The 14,497-nt window shown below is 36.5% G+C and overlaps 1 protein-coding gene across 1 annotated transcript in view; it reads right to left on the reverse strand.

Annotated features, from left to right (window-relative positions):
* Positions 1-14,497, reverse strand: part of LOC141340242 (tumor necrosis factor receptor superfamily member EDAR-like) — a 36,201-nt gene that overhangs the window by 16,884 nt on the left and 4,820 nt on the right. The window contains exon 2 of the mRNA XM_073845165.1: positions 3,169-3,253. Within this exon, the coding sequence (XP_073701266.1) occupies positions 3,169-3,219 (51 nt within the window). The 5' untranslated portion in view covers positions 3,220-3,253. The remainder of the gene's footprint in view (positions 1-3,168; positions 3,254-14,497) is intronic.

The raw sequence follows: 14,497 nt of genomic DNA on the forward strand, positions 1-14,497 counted from the left end.
GAGCCTAATTACATTCCTGCTTTAATCACGGTGGTCGAACGCTTCCCGTGTGCTCGTAACGAAACAAATGCCTGTCCGAGGCTCACAAAGCCAAAACCCACAAACAACAAACTTGTTGTTTCACCTCAAATCACATTTGTGAACATAATTTATGCCGGGGGAAATGAAATGGCAGGGAATGTGGAGAGCGACATGATGAGTTTGGTTTGGAAGCACAATGCGCTCGTTTGATTGTGACTGGATCGGAATAACGCATCTGTTCTCAATCGCGGAGACAATTAGAAATGCACTGTTATACATTGACAAATCATGCAGCATGTGTGGAATCAAACCCAGCATTTGTTTCTTATTCAATTTTGTGCTGCTGTTTGCAAAAAATAGTGTCTGTTTTGCTCTTTCATGTCACACTTTCTCACTATGATGCATTTTGTAGCATTTTTGCTATAAAATAAGAGAAGCGCGTGCAGAAGCCACGCTTGCGTAAGGGAACCTTCTAGGAACATAAATAGAACATTCCCTGTTGGTTAGCCAGGAAAGTTTTCTTAACATAAATAATAGTTTCCCGGAGTGTTCCCCTAACCTAAAGCGAATGTTCAGAGAACGTTCCCGCAACGTTCTGAGAACATTCCCAGTAGGTTCTCGGAATGTTCCCCTAACATAAAGTGAATGTTCAGAGGACGTTCCCGGTAGGTTCCCAGAATGTTCCCCTAACCTAAAGAGAATGTTCCGAGAACATTCCCGGTAGGTTCCCGGAACGTTCCCTTAACCTAAAGAGAATGTTCCGAGACTGTTCCCTCAACGTTCTGAGAACGTTCCCAGTAGGTTCCCGGAATGTTCCCCTAACCTAAAGAAAATGTTCTGAGAACGTTCCCGGTAGGTTCCCAGAATGTTCCCCTAACCTTAAGAGAATGTTCCGAGAACGTTCCCGGTAGGGTTCCGGAACGTTCCCCTAACCTTAAGAGAATGTTCCGAGAACGTTCCCGGTAGGGTTCCGGAACGTTCCCCTAACCTAAAAAGAATGTTCCGAGAACGTTCCCGGTAGGGTTCCGGAACATTCCCCTAATCTAAAGAGAATGTTCCGAGAATATTCCCGGAACGTTCCCTTAACCTAAAGAGAATGTTCCGAGACTGTTCCCTCAACGTTCTGAGAACGTTCCCAGTAGGTTCCCGGAATGTTCCCCTAACCTAAAGAGAATGTTCCAAGAACGTTCCCAGTAGGGTTCCGGAACGTTCCCCTAATCTAAAGAGAATGTTCCGAGAACGTTCCCGGTAGGGTTCCGGAACGTTCCCCTAACCTAAAAAGAATGTTCCGAGAACGTTCCCGGTAGGGTTCCGGAACATTCCCCTAATCTAAAGAGAATGTTCCGAGAATATTCCCGGAACGTTCCCTTAACCTAAAGAGAATGTTCCGAGACTGTTCCCTCAACGTTCTGAGAACGTTCCCAGTAGGTTCCCGGAATGTTCCCCTAACCTAAAGAGAATGTTCCAAGAACGTTCCCAGTAGGGTTCCGGAACGTTCCCCTAATCTAAAGAGAATGTTCCGAGAACGTTCCCGGTAGGGTTCCAGAACGTTCCCCTAATCTAAAGAGAATGTTCCGAGAACGTTCCCGGTAGGGTTCCGGAACGTTCCCCTAATCTAAAGAGAATGTTCCGAGAACATTCCCGGTAGGTTCCCGGAACGTTCCCTTAACCTAAAGAGAATGTTCTGAGACTGTTCCCTCAACGTTCCCAGTAGGTTCCCGGAATGTTCCCCTAACCTAAAGAGAATGTTCCGAGAACATTCCCGGTAGGTTCCTGGAACGTTCCCTTAACCTAAAGAGAATGTTCCGAGACCATTCCCTCAACGTTCTGAGACCGTTCCCAGTAGGTTCCCAGAATGTTCCCCTAACCTAAAGAGAATGTTCCGAGACCGTTCCCTCAACGTTCTGAGAACATTCCTAGTAAGTTCCCAGAATGTTCCCCTAACCTAAAGAGAATGTTCCAAGACCGTTCCCTCAACGTTCTGAGACCGTTCCCAGTAGGTTCCCAGAATGTTCCCCTAACCTAAAGAGAATGTTCCGAGACCGTTCCCTCAACGTTCTGAGAACGTTCCTAGTAGGTTCCCAGAATGTTCCCCTAACCTAAAGAGAATGTTCCAAGACTGTTCCCTCAACGTTCTGAGAATGTTCCCAGTAGGTTCCCAGAATGTTCCCCTAACCTACAAAGAATGTTCCAAGACTGTTCCCTCAACGTTCTGAGAACGTTCCCAGTAGGTTCCCGGAATGTTCCCCTAACCTAAAGAGAATGTTCCAAGACCGTTCCCTCAACGTTCTGAGAACGTTCCCAGTAGGTTCCCGGAATGTTCCCCTAACCTAAAGAGAATGTTCCAAGACCGTTCCCTCAACGTTCTGAGAACGTTCCCAGTAGGTTCCCGGAATGTTCCCCTAACCTAAAGAGAATGTTCCAAGACTGTTCCCTCAACGTTCTGAGAACGTTCCCAGTAGGTTCCCGGTAAATATCTTATGTGAAATATCTTATTCAGGTCAGTAATGAACTTATTTTGGTAAAACAATTGACATTTTGCAGATTCTGAAACTTTCTCAACCGTATTTGAAGATATTTTTGCAGATTGTAAGTTAAATGATGCATTTTGAATACTTGAATACTTCTTGTCAAAGCATTGGATTATGAAGTGCACTGGATGCAGCACAAAATATAAGCCTGATTGTGTCTAAAGTTGACTTGAATTGGAGATCATTAGGCAAGACATTATGGTGTTTGTAAGTCTCTGGAGCAGCACAAGAATAGAGAATAACGCTGGTATTATCAGGTGGCAGCAGTTTTCCCTTCAACAAAGACTCAATTGACAGCGAGGGCTGATTTAACCGTAATAAGCGGGATTATACAGATCTCCTCTCCAGAGCATCTCACTGGCAGATAACCTGTCGTTTGAACATCTCACGGCTCTTTGGAAGGGCGTTAAAAGCCTATCATTAAGACGCTGCGCAGAGAAATTACATTCTGGGAATGCAGCCAGATAGATTTGGTGTTGCAAACATGGAGGAGGTGGGAGACGCGCTCAGAGACAGATTAACATGGCGCTCAAAGACGCCTTTGTAGTCGACGTCGGCCGTGTTTGGATGGGCTGCGGTCGTGGCTGGATGGGGTTCTGGTGTTCGAGGGACTTACCAGAAGGAAAGGCAGGAGGTGTGATCGCGTCCGTCTTCCTTTCTGGCCCATGTTGATGTTGTTGTTGTCTTCCACCTGAGGAGCTCTGAAACGAAAAAAAAATGATGTTCTTGCTTAGTATTTTTGTCTTATTTTTCTCAGTGCAAATCTACAAACATTCCTAAATCAAAATGAAAATATGTCTAAATCAAAGGAATAGTTCACGCAGTAATGAAGATTTGTCATGGATGTGCTCACCCTCAGGCCATACAAGATTAGGATGATTTGTAGAAATGTGTGTCTTACCAGTGGATCCTCTGAAGTGAATGGGTGCCGTCAGAATTAAAGTCCAAACAGCTGATAAAGACATCACAATAATCCACAATAATGTGATTTTATCAGCTGTTTGGACTCTCATTCTGACGGCACCCATTCACAGCACACTTAAATGTACTCACCCTCAGATCATCCAAGATATAGATGATTTTGTTTTTTCATCAGATTTGTAGAAATGTATCATTCTATGACTCTCACCAATGGATCCTCTGGAGTGAATGGGTGCCGTCAGAATGAGAGTCCAAACAGCTGATAAAAACATCACAATAATCCACAAGGAATCCACACCACTCCAGTCCATCAGTTAACATCTGTTTGGACTCTCATTCTGACGGTACCCATTCACTGCACACTCAAATGTACTCACCCTCAGATCATCTAAGATACAGATGAGTTTGTTTGTTCATCAGATTTGTATAAATGTGTCATTCCATCACTGTCTCACCAATGGATCCTCTGCAGTGAATGGGTGCCGTCAGAATGAGAGTCCAAACATCTGATAAAAACATCACAATAATGTGATTTTATCAGCTGTTTGGACTCTCATTCTGATGGCACCCATTCACTGCACACTCAGATGTACTCCCCCTCAGATCATCCAAGATACAGATGAGTTTATTTGTTCATCAGATTTGTATAAATGTGTAATTTCATCACTTTCTCACCAATGGATCCTCTGGAGTGAATGGGTGCCGCCAGAATGAGAGTCCAAACAGCTGTTTAAAACATCACAATAATCCTCAAATAATCCACACCACTCCAGTCCATCATTTAACATCTGTTTGGACTCTCATTCTGACGGCACCCATTCACTCCAGAGAATCCATTGGTGAGACAGTGATGCAATGACACATTTATACAAATCTGATGAGGAAACTAACTCATTCTAATCTCGTATGGCCTGAGGGTGAATACATTTGCATTCATTGTACATTTTCATTTTTTGCATTATTGCATTGTGTTTTAGTGTGAAAGGAAATGTACGGGCAGAAAAATCAACTGTATTTTATGCTTTTTTTTCCCCACAGACTTTATGTTCACAGTGAGAACATAAAGTCTGTACACTTCAAGTTGTCAGATTTGCTTGAAACTGCGTTATGAAAAACACATTTGGTGTGCTGCTGATTTATGAGCTCTAAATGAGACATCATGAGGAACACAATGAAAACATCCATCAGAGCCGATGATGAAATCCTGAGACAAACAACAGAGCCAATGACAGCAGTGACACTCATGCCATGACTCAGTGATTATATTTGATCTTTACTGTTTTCAGTATCTCATTATCACTGGAAACAACCGCTTACGTCAAGTCAAATTAATTTCTAAAACACTTCACAGTACACATCGTTTCAAAGCAGGTTTACAGAAAGTATTGCTGTATAGTAGCAGATCAGTTTAGCAGATTACAGCTGTGTGATAATATGACTACATTTAGATTTTTCATCCAACTTGGCTTATAAAAAAGTAATTCTACATGACTTGTGCTCTGACACTTCCATCAAAACAAAATGAAGACTAGAGTACAACACAGTCCTCCAGAGAGAAAAAAGAAACCTCTGAAAACTGATTACAACTATAATTATAAAAGTAAAGTTAAAATGTTGCATTGCATTGGCAACTGAAGTAAATAAGTCAAAGTCAAGGGTGTATGTTTGATATTAGCAGTGGTGGAGACATCTACACCCTTGACAATCATAACAAACGATAAATAAACGATAAATATGAAGAGGTTAAACAGATTGAGTTACTCCAGATTTCACAAAAAGCTTATATGGCCCTGATCTGAATCAAATGAATCACGAACCGTGCTCCAAAGTTTCGATCAAATGATTCACAAACCCACTCAAGCCACTCTGTAAAAACCTTCAGGATATAGACAGGAATACAAATGCTGTAGGAGAAAAAACTCATTGCCTTTAAAAAGGCATGTATTGTAATTGAAATCTATTGACACAAATAGATCAAGTGCTATAAAAGAGACAAATAACAGTGTCTTTTGGATGTTTTCTTTCCACTAGTCTGAAAAAACACTTTATGAAACACCAAAAAGCCCAAAGTCTCAAACTTGACAGTTTCTACCAAATCTTGTTTTGTGAAAAGTCCAGCTTTAATTTAGTTTAATTTGTTTGGAAAGCAGATTCATCCATCCCTTGATAAAATGAATTTGGGCACAAGAAACTATTCTGATATTTAGTTTATTTTTGGTCTGTGATGTTGTAAAGGTCGTGACCCGCTGCTGTAATGTATGAAGGTCTCTGTTCACTGCACTAATGTCTTATGGTTTGTTGAAGCTGAGAAGTTGAGCGTGTTTTATAGCGGTAGCGCTGTCATCTGAACTCACCCGCATCAACATCAGCTTTTAGCTCAAACCCTCAGCTTTCACACTTCAGCCCCCATGATGCCTCACTGCATGAGGGAGAGCAGGATCTTACTGAGAAAACACACGTGAACTCATAGAGAGGAAAGGTTCACAGATAACAACAAACCAAACTGCATTGCTATCAATATCAGCAAAAAAACTATCAGATATCATACGGGTTTAGTGAAGAAAGACACATTTCTGCTGTAACGACGTGGGAAGTGTTTCAATTCTACACCGGTGTTGTTACTGTTAACTAAAATGAAATCTAAAACTAACAATAAAGGTTTATATAATTAAATGTATTAATAATTTAAAATATTGTCTTGGAAACTAACTGAAATCAGCTATAGTTAGAGTACTAAAAATCCTAAAACTAGAACTAAAATAAAACTAAAAATTAAACTTAATTGAAATTTATTTAATTTAATTTAAGCTAAATAAAAATTTTAGAAATAAAAATGTTACCTTGGCAACTAACTGAAATAAATAGGCTTTAGTTTAAGTACTAAATAAAATAAAGCTAAATAACACAAAAAAAACGAACAAAAAAAAGCACATCAAACCTACTAAAACATATCTTTTTTAGAAATTAGATTAGAATTAGAAACTTACATTTAAAAATATTGCCTTAATTAATTGAAAAACAAAAATCTAAATAGAATAATAATATAATAAAAAAAAACAAAAGCACAACAAAATTACTAAAACTTAAGTTTTTTTAGAAATAAACTTTTAAATTAAAATTTAAAATGGTTGCCTTGGTTACTAAAATAAATAAGCTTTAGTTAAAAAGTACAATTATTAAACTAGAACCGAAATAAAAACAAAGTTAAACAGTAGTATTAAAAACTTTAGAAAATGACTAAAATTTGGGTTCATTATAATACATTTTCATTTTAAAATTACATTAAAAAGAACAAAGTAAATAAATAGATTTATTATAATAACTAGAAGCTAAGTATTATAATAACTAGAAGTAAAAATAAAGTTAAATAGAAATATTAAAAACTACTAAAAACAAAAAAAGCACAATTTTTAAAACGAAAAATACAAATAAAAGCAAAATATGAATAAATCCTATAATACAAATTAACATATTTCTGTAATTGTTACAAAAAATGAAGACTTTTCAAGCATAATACAAAACAAAAATCATTTCAAGTTGGTTGTGATGCTCAAACAAAGCGCTAGTGTCTTAGTGGAAATCAATCTGCAAATGTATGATTTGCTTAAAAATATTTGCCCAGACCACACAATCCCATCAGGCACTTAGCGAGGCACCTTCCTCCGACAAGCGCAAAACAGCCTGACTGAGAGACAAAACGTCTGTCTGCGACGAACCCCTCAGCTCTGCGTTTCATCAGAGGACTTAAAAAAGGATGAAGGGGGGCAAGAGGGAGAGCAGAAGAAGTTATTTTTTGCAGGAAACGAACAAGCGCCAAACTCCTGTGCCCCTGAGCCCCCCGGCTCATTATCTGACAAAACGAACACACGCCCAAGACGCTTTCATCAGAATCCAGATCCAGTGCTTTTCTCTCCACACGCCGGGCTGGAATGCACCGCGCTCCTAACACAAGCTCTCTGACGGACGCTGCCCGGGCTTGCCTCTGTTTGAAAGCCGACCGCAGACTCGCCGCCCCGGGTTATTAATCTTATAACGACCACATAATCTAAGATAAATACACAGAGTATCATTATCCTTATCATTAACAGCCCTGAAATATCTATTCCTAGGGGAAGGTAGAAGGTGAGGATATTATTACTCTGAACGACCCGTCCGTTTCCACGACTGAGACCCATTTACCAATAAAACACTCAAAATGATTTAATTTAAACAATTTGCTTTGATTTAATGCTACTGTATTAGGTTTCTCTTTGAAACAGGATTTCTTGATAAACTAATTCGGTTACTCTTTGGCTTCTTTTCATGGCAAGACACTCCAGGTCAATAGGGTAAAATGTAATTAATAGATAGCATCATACTTCCTCAGTTGACTGATTACATTAAGAATTGAAAAAAAATATTACAACTTTTCTGTTGAATATACAAATGGGGCATTTTTGATAAATCTAACTCTAATTTTCACCACATCATTTTCAGAGTAAGTGATATATGAACAAACCTCTCTATAAAAACCTTTACAATTTAGATAGGAATAAAACTGTAAAATTTGGTGTATGTAAGTGCTGCTAAAGTGGTGAAACAAACTCATTATGAGAAAAAAAGACTTAAGTGTATTGGAATGGAAATGTACAGATGCAAATAGATAAAGTGTAATAATAAACCAGGTGAATGATATAAGAACAAACCCTTCAGTAAAAACCTTCAGAATATAGATATGAATAAAACTCTAAAATTTGGTGTAAGTAAGAGCTGCTGAAGTGGAGATAAAACAAATTTTTAGGAAACGTTTTTTAATGATATCGTAAATTAAATGTACAGACGCAAATAGATAAAGTGCAATAATCAAACCAGGCAAATGATATATGAACAAACCCCTCTATATAAAGTTTTGGAATATAGATATTAATAAAACTCTAAAATCTGGTGTATGTAAGTGCTGCTGAAGTGGAGATAAAACTCATTTTAGGAAAAGGTTTTTAAAGATACCATAAATGTACAGGTGCAAAGAGATAAAGTGCAATAAAAAAACAGTTGAATCATATATGAACAAACCCCTCTATAAAAAGCTTCGGAATATGGATATGAATAAATCTCTAAAATTTGGTGTAAATGCGTGCTGCTGAAGTGGAGATAAAACTCATTTTTAGGAAACGCTCTTTAAAGATACCGTAAATGAAATCTACAGAAGAAAATAGATGAAGTGCAATAATTAAACCAGGCAAACAATATATAAACAAACCCTCAGTAAATCACTTCAGAATATAAATAGGGCTAAAACTGTCAAATTTGGTGTATGTAAGTGCTGCTAAAGTGGAGAAACTCATTTTGAGAAAATGGACTTTACCGATATGTACTGAAAATTAAAAATACAGACGCAAATACATAAAGTGTAATAATAAAACAGGTGAATGATATATAAACAAACCCCTCTATATAAAGTTTTGGAATATAGATATTAATAAAACTCTAAAATCTGGTGTATGTAAGTGCTGCTAAAGTGGAGAAACTCATTTTGAGAAAATGGACTTTACCGATATGTACTGAAAATTAAAAATACAGACGCAAATACATAAAGTGTAATAATAAAACAGGTGAATGATATATAAACAAACCCCTCTATAAAAAGCTTTGGAATACAGATATTAATAAAACTTTAAAATTTGGTGTATATAAGTGCTCCTGAAGTGGAGATAAAACTCATTTTTGGAAACGGTTTTTAAAGATACCGTAAATTAAATCTAGAGAAGCAAATAGATAAAGTGCAATAATTAAACCAGGCAAAGGATATATGAACAAACCCTCAGTAAAACACTTCGGAATCTATATAGAAGCAAAACTCTAAAATTTGGTGTATGTAAGTGCTGCTGAAGTGGAGATAAAACTAATTTTTAGGAAACGTTTTTTTAAAGATACCGTAAATTAAATGTACAGACGCAAATAAATAAAGTGCAATAATAAAACAGGTGAATGATATATGAACAAACCCCTCTAAAAAAAGCTTTGGAATATAGATATTAATAAAACTTTAAAATTTGGTGTATATAAGTGCTCCTGAAGTGGAGATAAAACTCATTTTTGGAAACGGTTTTTAAAGATACCGTAAATTAAATCTAGAGAAGCAAATAGATAAAGTGCAATAATAAAACAGGTGAATGATATATAAACAAACCCCTCTGTAAAAAGCTTTGGAATATAGATATTCATAAAACTTTGAAATTTGGTGTATATAAGTGCTCCTGAAGTGGAGATAAAACTAATTTTTAGGAAATGTTTTTTTAAAGATACCGTAAATTAAATGTACAGACGCAAATAAATAAAGTGCAATAATAAAACAGGTGAATGATATATAAACAAACCCCTCTGTAAAAAGCTTTGGAATATAGATATTCATAAAACTTTGAAATTTGGTGTATATAAGTGCTCCTGAAGTGGAGATAAAACTAATTTTTAGGAAATGTTTTTTTAAAGATACCGTAAATTAAATGTACAGACGCAAATAAATAAAGTGCAATAATAAAACAGGTGAATAATGTATGAACAAACCCCACTATAAAAACCTTAAGAATATAGATAGGAATAAAACTGTAAGATATGGTGTACTGTATGTAGAGGCTGCTGAAGTGGAGAAACAAACTCTTAAAAAGTTATTTGGAATTGAAATCTACAGACGCAAGTATATATAGTGCAATAAAGTGCTGTTTTCTTTCCACTAGTCTGAAACAACACCTTATGAATAGCCTAAACAGTTTTTACCTGTAGTATCTTGCCATAAAAGAACATGTTTCAGTCAAGTAGCTCAATCAAAAAGAGCCGGGTAACTGTGTTAAACCGAAGTGACAGAACTGCGCTCAGAGCAACTGTATGTTTAATAACTGAACATGAATGACAGATTGGTTTCTGCGAGGTCTGTGTGGGCCGATCGTAAGCCGAACAGACACACAAAGAGCTTTTAATGTCAACAGCGAGTCTCATGGGAGTTTGCGCGGGAAAACCCCGTCTCTCAGAGGCAAAGCACACGGGCTTATCGTCCCTGTTGTTTATATCAAAACGGAAGCGGCGGAAAGGAATAATCTCGGTTGTGCTTTAGCTGCGAGCGATCCACCTCGGTACCGACAACTTCAGATGAAGACAAATCAACTCAACACACATCCGGCTCTGAGACAACCAACACAAATGGCCTGCAATTCGTCTGCGCTGATATTTGTTGTCAGATTAGGAAATTGCTGTTCAAACGGCACTAATCAGTGAGGAAATGAGAGCCGGGCTTCACTTGGGCTCCTTCCCAGTTCATTTCCAATGTGAATTAAATGATCAAAGATTCTAGTCTTCCTGCCATCAGTGTGTTTAGTTCAGTAGTGATGGGCTTGTGTTCCTGGTAAAAGCTTGAGGACAAACTGTGGAATAGATTCGGCTCTCTACTTCAGCTATTTGCCAGTTTTTACAGTGAAGACATTTGGAAATTGTGTTTGCTGTTAGAGGCTGTTTATTATGTTGATTAGATGGAGCAAACCCACTCTTATTGTACATTTACATCTGACAACTTACAGCACAATGGGAATCAAACTCATGAGCCTGTGTTGCAAGCGGTGCATTCTGAATGCATTTGCACTATGGAAAAGCAATGGAAGTGCAGTGCAAAAACATGTTGTTTGTCAGCTGAGCTGCTGGATCGCAGTCCCTTCGGCTGTTCCGCTGTGTATTTTCTGATTAAACTTGTAGATCAATCAATTATCTGAACAAAGTCACTCTGACATCTCAAAATGATCATGAACTCCAACTATTCAAACACAAACACACCTTTAACCTGCATCGACCTGTCGTCTATCTCATAGTAAACACTCTAGAAACTACCCAGAACACCCAAGCTACTATCAAACCTACAGAAGCTTCAGACAATCAAGACTTCTGTCAAATCAACGATCTCTGCGTCCTGATATCAGAGAAGGATTGCATTAACGGAGAAGGCTGTTAAGTCGCTGTTGAGTCCTGCTCGTTTGCCAGCGTTCTTCTTCAGATCTCTGCCTGGCAGTCATTGACGTCCGGGGTGAAAAGTTTATTTCAAAGTCAGGAGCTACTATGGAGCCGTATGGAACCTGGAGGTACAGAGGGAGTATGTGATCTTACACGCAGACGGAGGATGTGCGGCTCCTCAGGTTTCCTCCGAAACACTCACCAAAGGAACGACTTGAAAGCTGCGACGAACTATAATCTTCTCATTTCAAACGTCAAGCGCTTCGAGTTATGCTATAGGAGACCCATCCAAACAGAATGACAAGAGCAACTACTGTAGACCAGATCATCACCTTATCTAGACTCAAGACAATCAAGGAGGTTTTCACTGTGATGCCTTTAAAGTCCATTTTTGGTTCCCCAAAGAACTTTTCAGTGATTGGTAAATGAACCATGTTTATATATATATATGACTTGATATCTCGCAATCCTGAGTTCATATCTCATTAAATTATGATTTTTGTATCTTGCAATCCTGAGTTCATATCTCACAAAAAATGTATTTTATATCTCACAATAAATACGATTTTATATCTCGCAATAATTATGATTTTATATCTCATGATTCTGACTTCATATCTTGCAATAATTATGAATTTATATCTTGCAATAATTATGATTTTATATCTTGCAATAATTATTATTTTATATCTTGCAAACCTGAGTTTATATCTCACAATACTTATGATTTTATATCTTGCAATATTTAATTTATATCTCGTGATTCTGACTTTGTCTTGCAATAATTATGATTTTATATCATAATCCTGAGTTTATATCTCGCAATTATTATTTTATATCTCGCAAACCTGAGTTTATATCTCGCAATACTTATGATTTTATATCTTGCAATATTTATTTTATATCTCGTGATTCTGACTTTGTCTTGCAATAATTATGATTTTATATCTCGCAATCCTGAGTTTATATCTTGCAATTATTATGATTTTATATCTCGTGATTCTGACTTTGTCTTGCAATTATTATGATTTTATATCTCGTGATTCTGACTTTATATCTTGCCGTAGTTATGATTTTATATCTTGTGATTCTGAGTTTTATATCTCATAATAATTATGATTTTATATCTTGCAATAATTATGATTTTATATCTCATGATTCTGACTTCATATCTTGCAATAATTATGAATTTATATCTCGCAAACCTTAGTTTATATCTCGCAATAATTATGATTTTATATCTTGCAATATTTATTTTATATGTCGTGATTCTGACTTTGTCTTACAATAATTATAATTTTATATCTCGCAATCCTGAGTTTATATCTTGCAATTATTATGACTTTATATCTTGCAATAGTTATGATTTTATATCTTGTGATTCTGAGTTTTATATCTCATAATAATTATGATTTTATATCTTGCAATAATTATGACTTTATATCTCGCAATAATTATGATTTTTAAATCTCATGATTCTGCGTTTATATCTCGCAATAAAGATTTTTATATCTCATGATTCTGAGTTCATATCTTGCAAAAAGTATGAATTTATATCTCGCAATAATTATGATTTTATATCTTGCAATAATTATTATTTTATATCTCGCAAACCTGAGTTTATATCTCGCAATAATTATGATTTTATATCTTGCAATATTTATTTTATATCTCGTGATTCTGACTTTGTCTTGCAATAATTATGATTTTGTATCATAAACCTGAGTTTATTTCTTGCAATATTTTTTTTTATATCTCGCAATCCTGAGTTTATATCTCGCAATTATTATGATTTTATATCTCGTGATTCTGACTTTAAATCTTGCAATAGTTATGATTTTTTATCTTGTGATTCTGAGTTTTGTATCTCATAATAATTATGATTTTATATCTTGCAATAATTAAGATTTTTTATCTCGCAATAATTATGATTTTTATATCTCATGATTCTGAGTTCATGTCTTGCAATAATTATGATTTTTTATCTTGCAATTCTGACTTTATATTTCGCAATAATTAAAAATTTATCTCTCATGATTTTGACTTTAAATCTGGCAATAATTATTATTTTATATCTCGAAATTCTGAGTTTATTTCTTGCAATAATTACGATTTTATATCTTGTGATTCTGACTTTATATTTTGCAATAAATATGATTTTATATCTTGCAAACCTGAGTTTATATCTTGCAATAATTACAATTTTATATCTTGCAATAATTACGATTTTGTATCTTGCAATTGTAATTATGTATATCGCAATTCTGATTTAATTTCTCACAATTCTGACTTTTTTATCTTATGATCCTGACTATATCTCTAGACCTAATATTAGTTAGATATGAACTCAGAATTGCAAGAAAAAATGTGAGTTATGTGAGATATAAATTCTTTTCAATTACCTTTTTTATTTGTTAACTCCGTGGCGGGAATAAGCTTCCATAACAGTGTGAAAACATAAATAGAAGATAAAAATGGTAAACGATAAAAGAAAACAGCACGAAACCCCCAACAAACGCAACTACAACAAGTGTTTGGTTGAAACGCCGTTCCTCTGAGTGAAAAACAATTATGTTTCATTTGAAAGCGAAGCCGTAAACAGCGATGGCGTTGAAAAGCAGCGCTGGTTCTGCTCGACTGACACACGAACACAAAGGCCGGTGTTTTGGGGCTGCGGTGTCTGCGGGGCGGTGCTGTCTGCGTCCTGACTTTACTGGGAAACACAAACACTCCTCACCTTTTGATGATTTTAATTACAGCTTTTCAATGAAAGCAAAGCAAAGCCAGAGAAAAGCCGCTCTGCAGCAGCTGAAGGAGGGCGAAGCTCTGCTGTCTTTTCATGTGACCGCAGCCTTTGATTCCTCTCATCCCTCAGACGACGTGACAGAGTCTCATCAATCAATCCTTTCTCTGCGCTGATGCTTCTGGCTGCTCAGAGTTTACTTATGGCCAAACCTACTGTATGTCCTCCTTCAGGCATTGAGTGCCAGTATATATGTGTGTGTGTGTGTGTGTGTGTGTGTGTGTGTGTGTGTGTGTGTGTGTTCACAATG

This window comes from Garra rufa, chromosome 8 (genome assembly GCF_049309525.1).
Source record: "Garra rufa chromosome 8, GarRuf1.0, whole genome shotgun sequence".
NCBI lineage: Eukaryota > Metazoa > Chordata > Actinopteri > Cypriniformes > Cyprinidae > Garra > Garra rufa.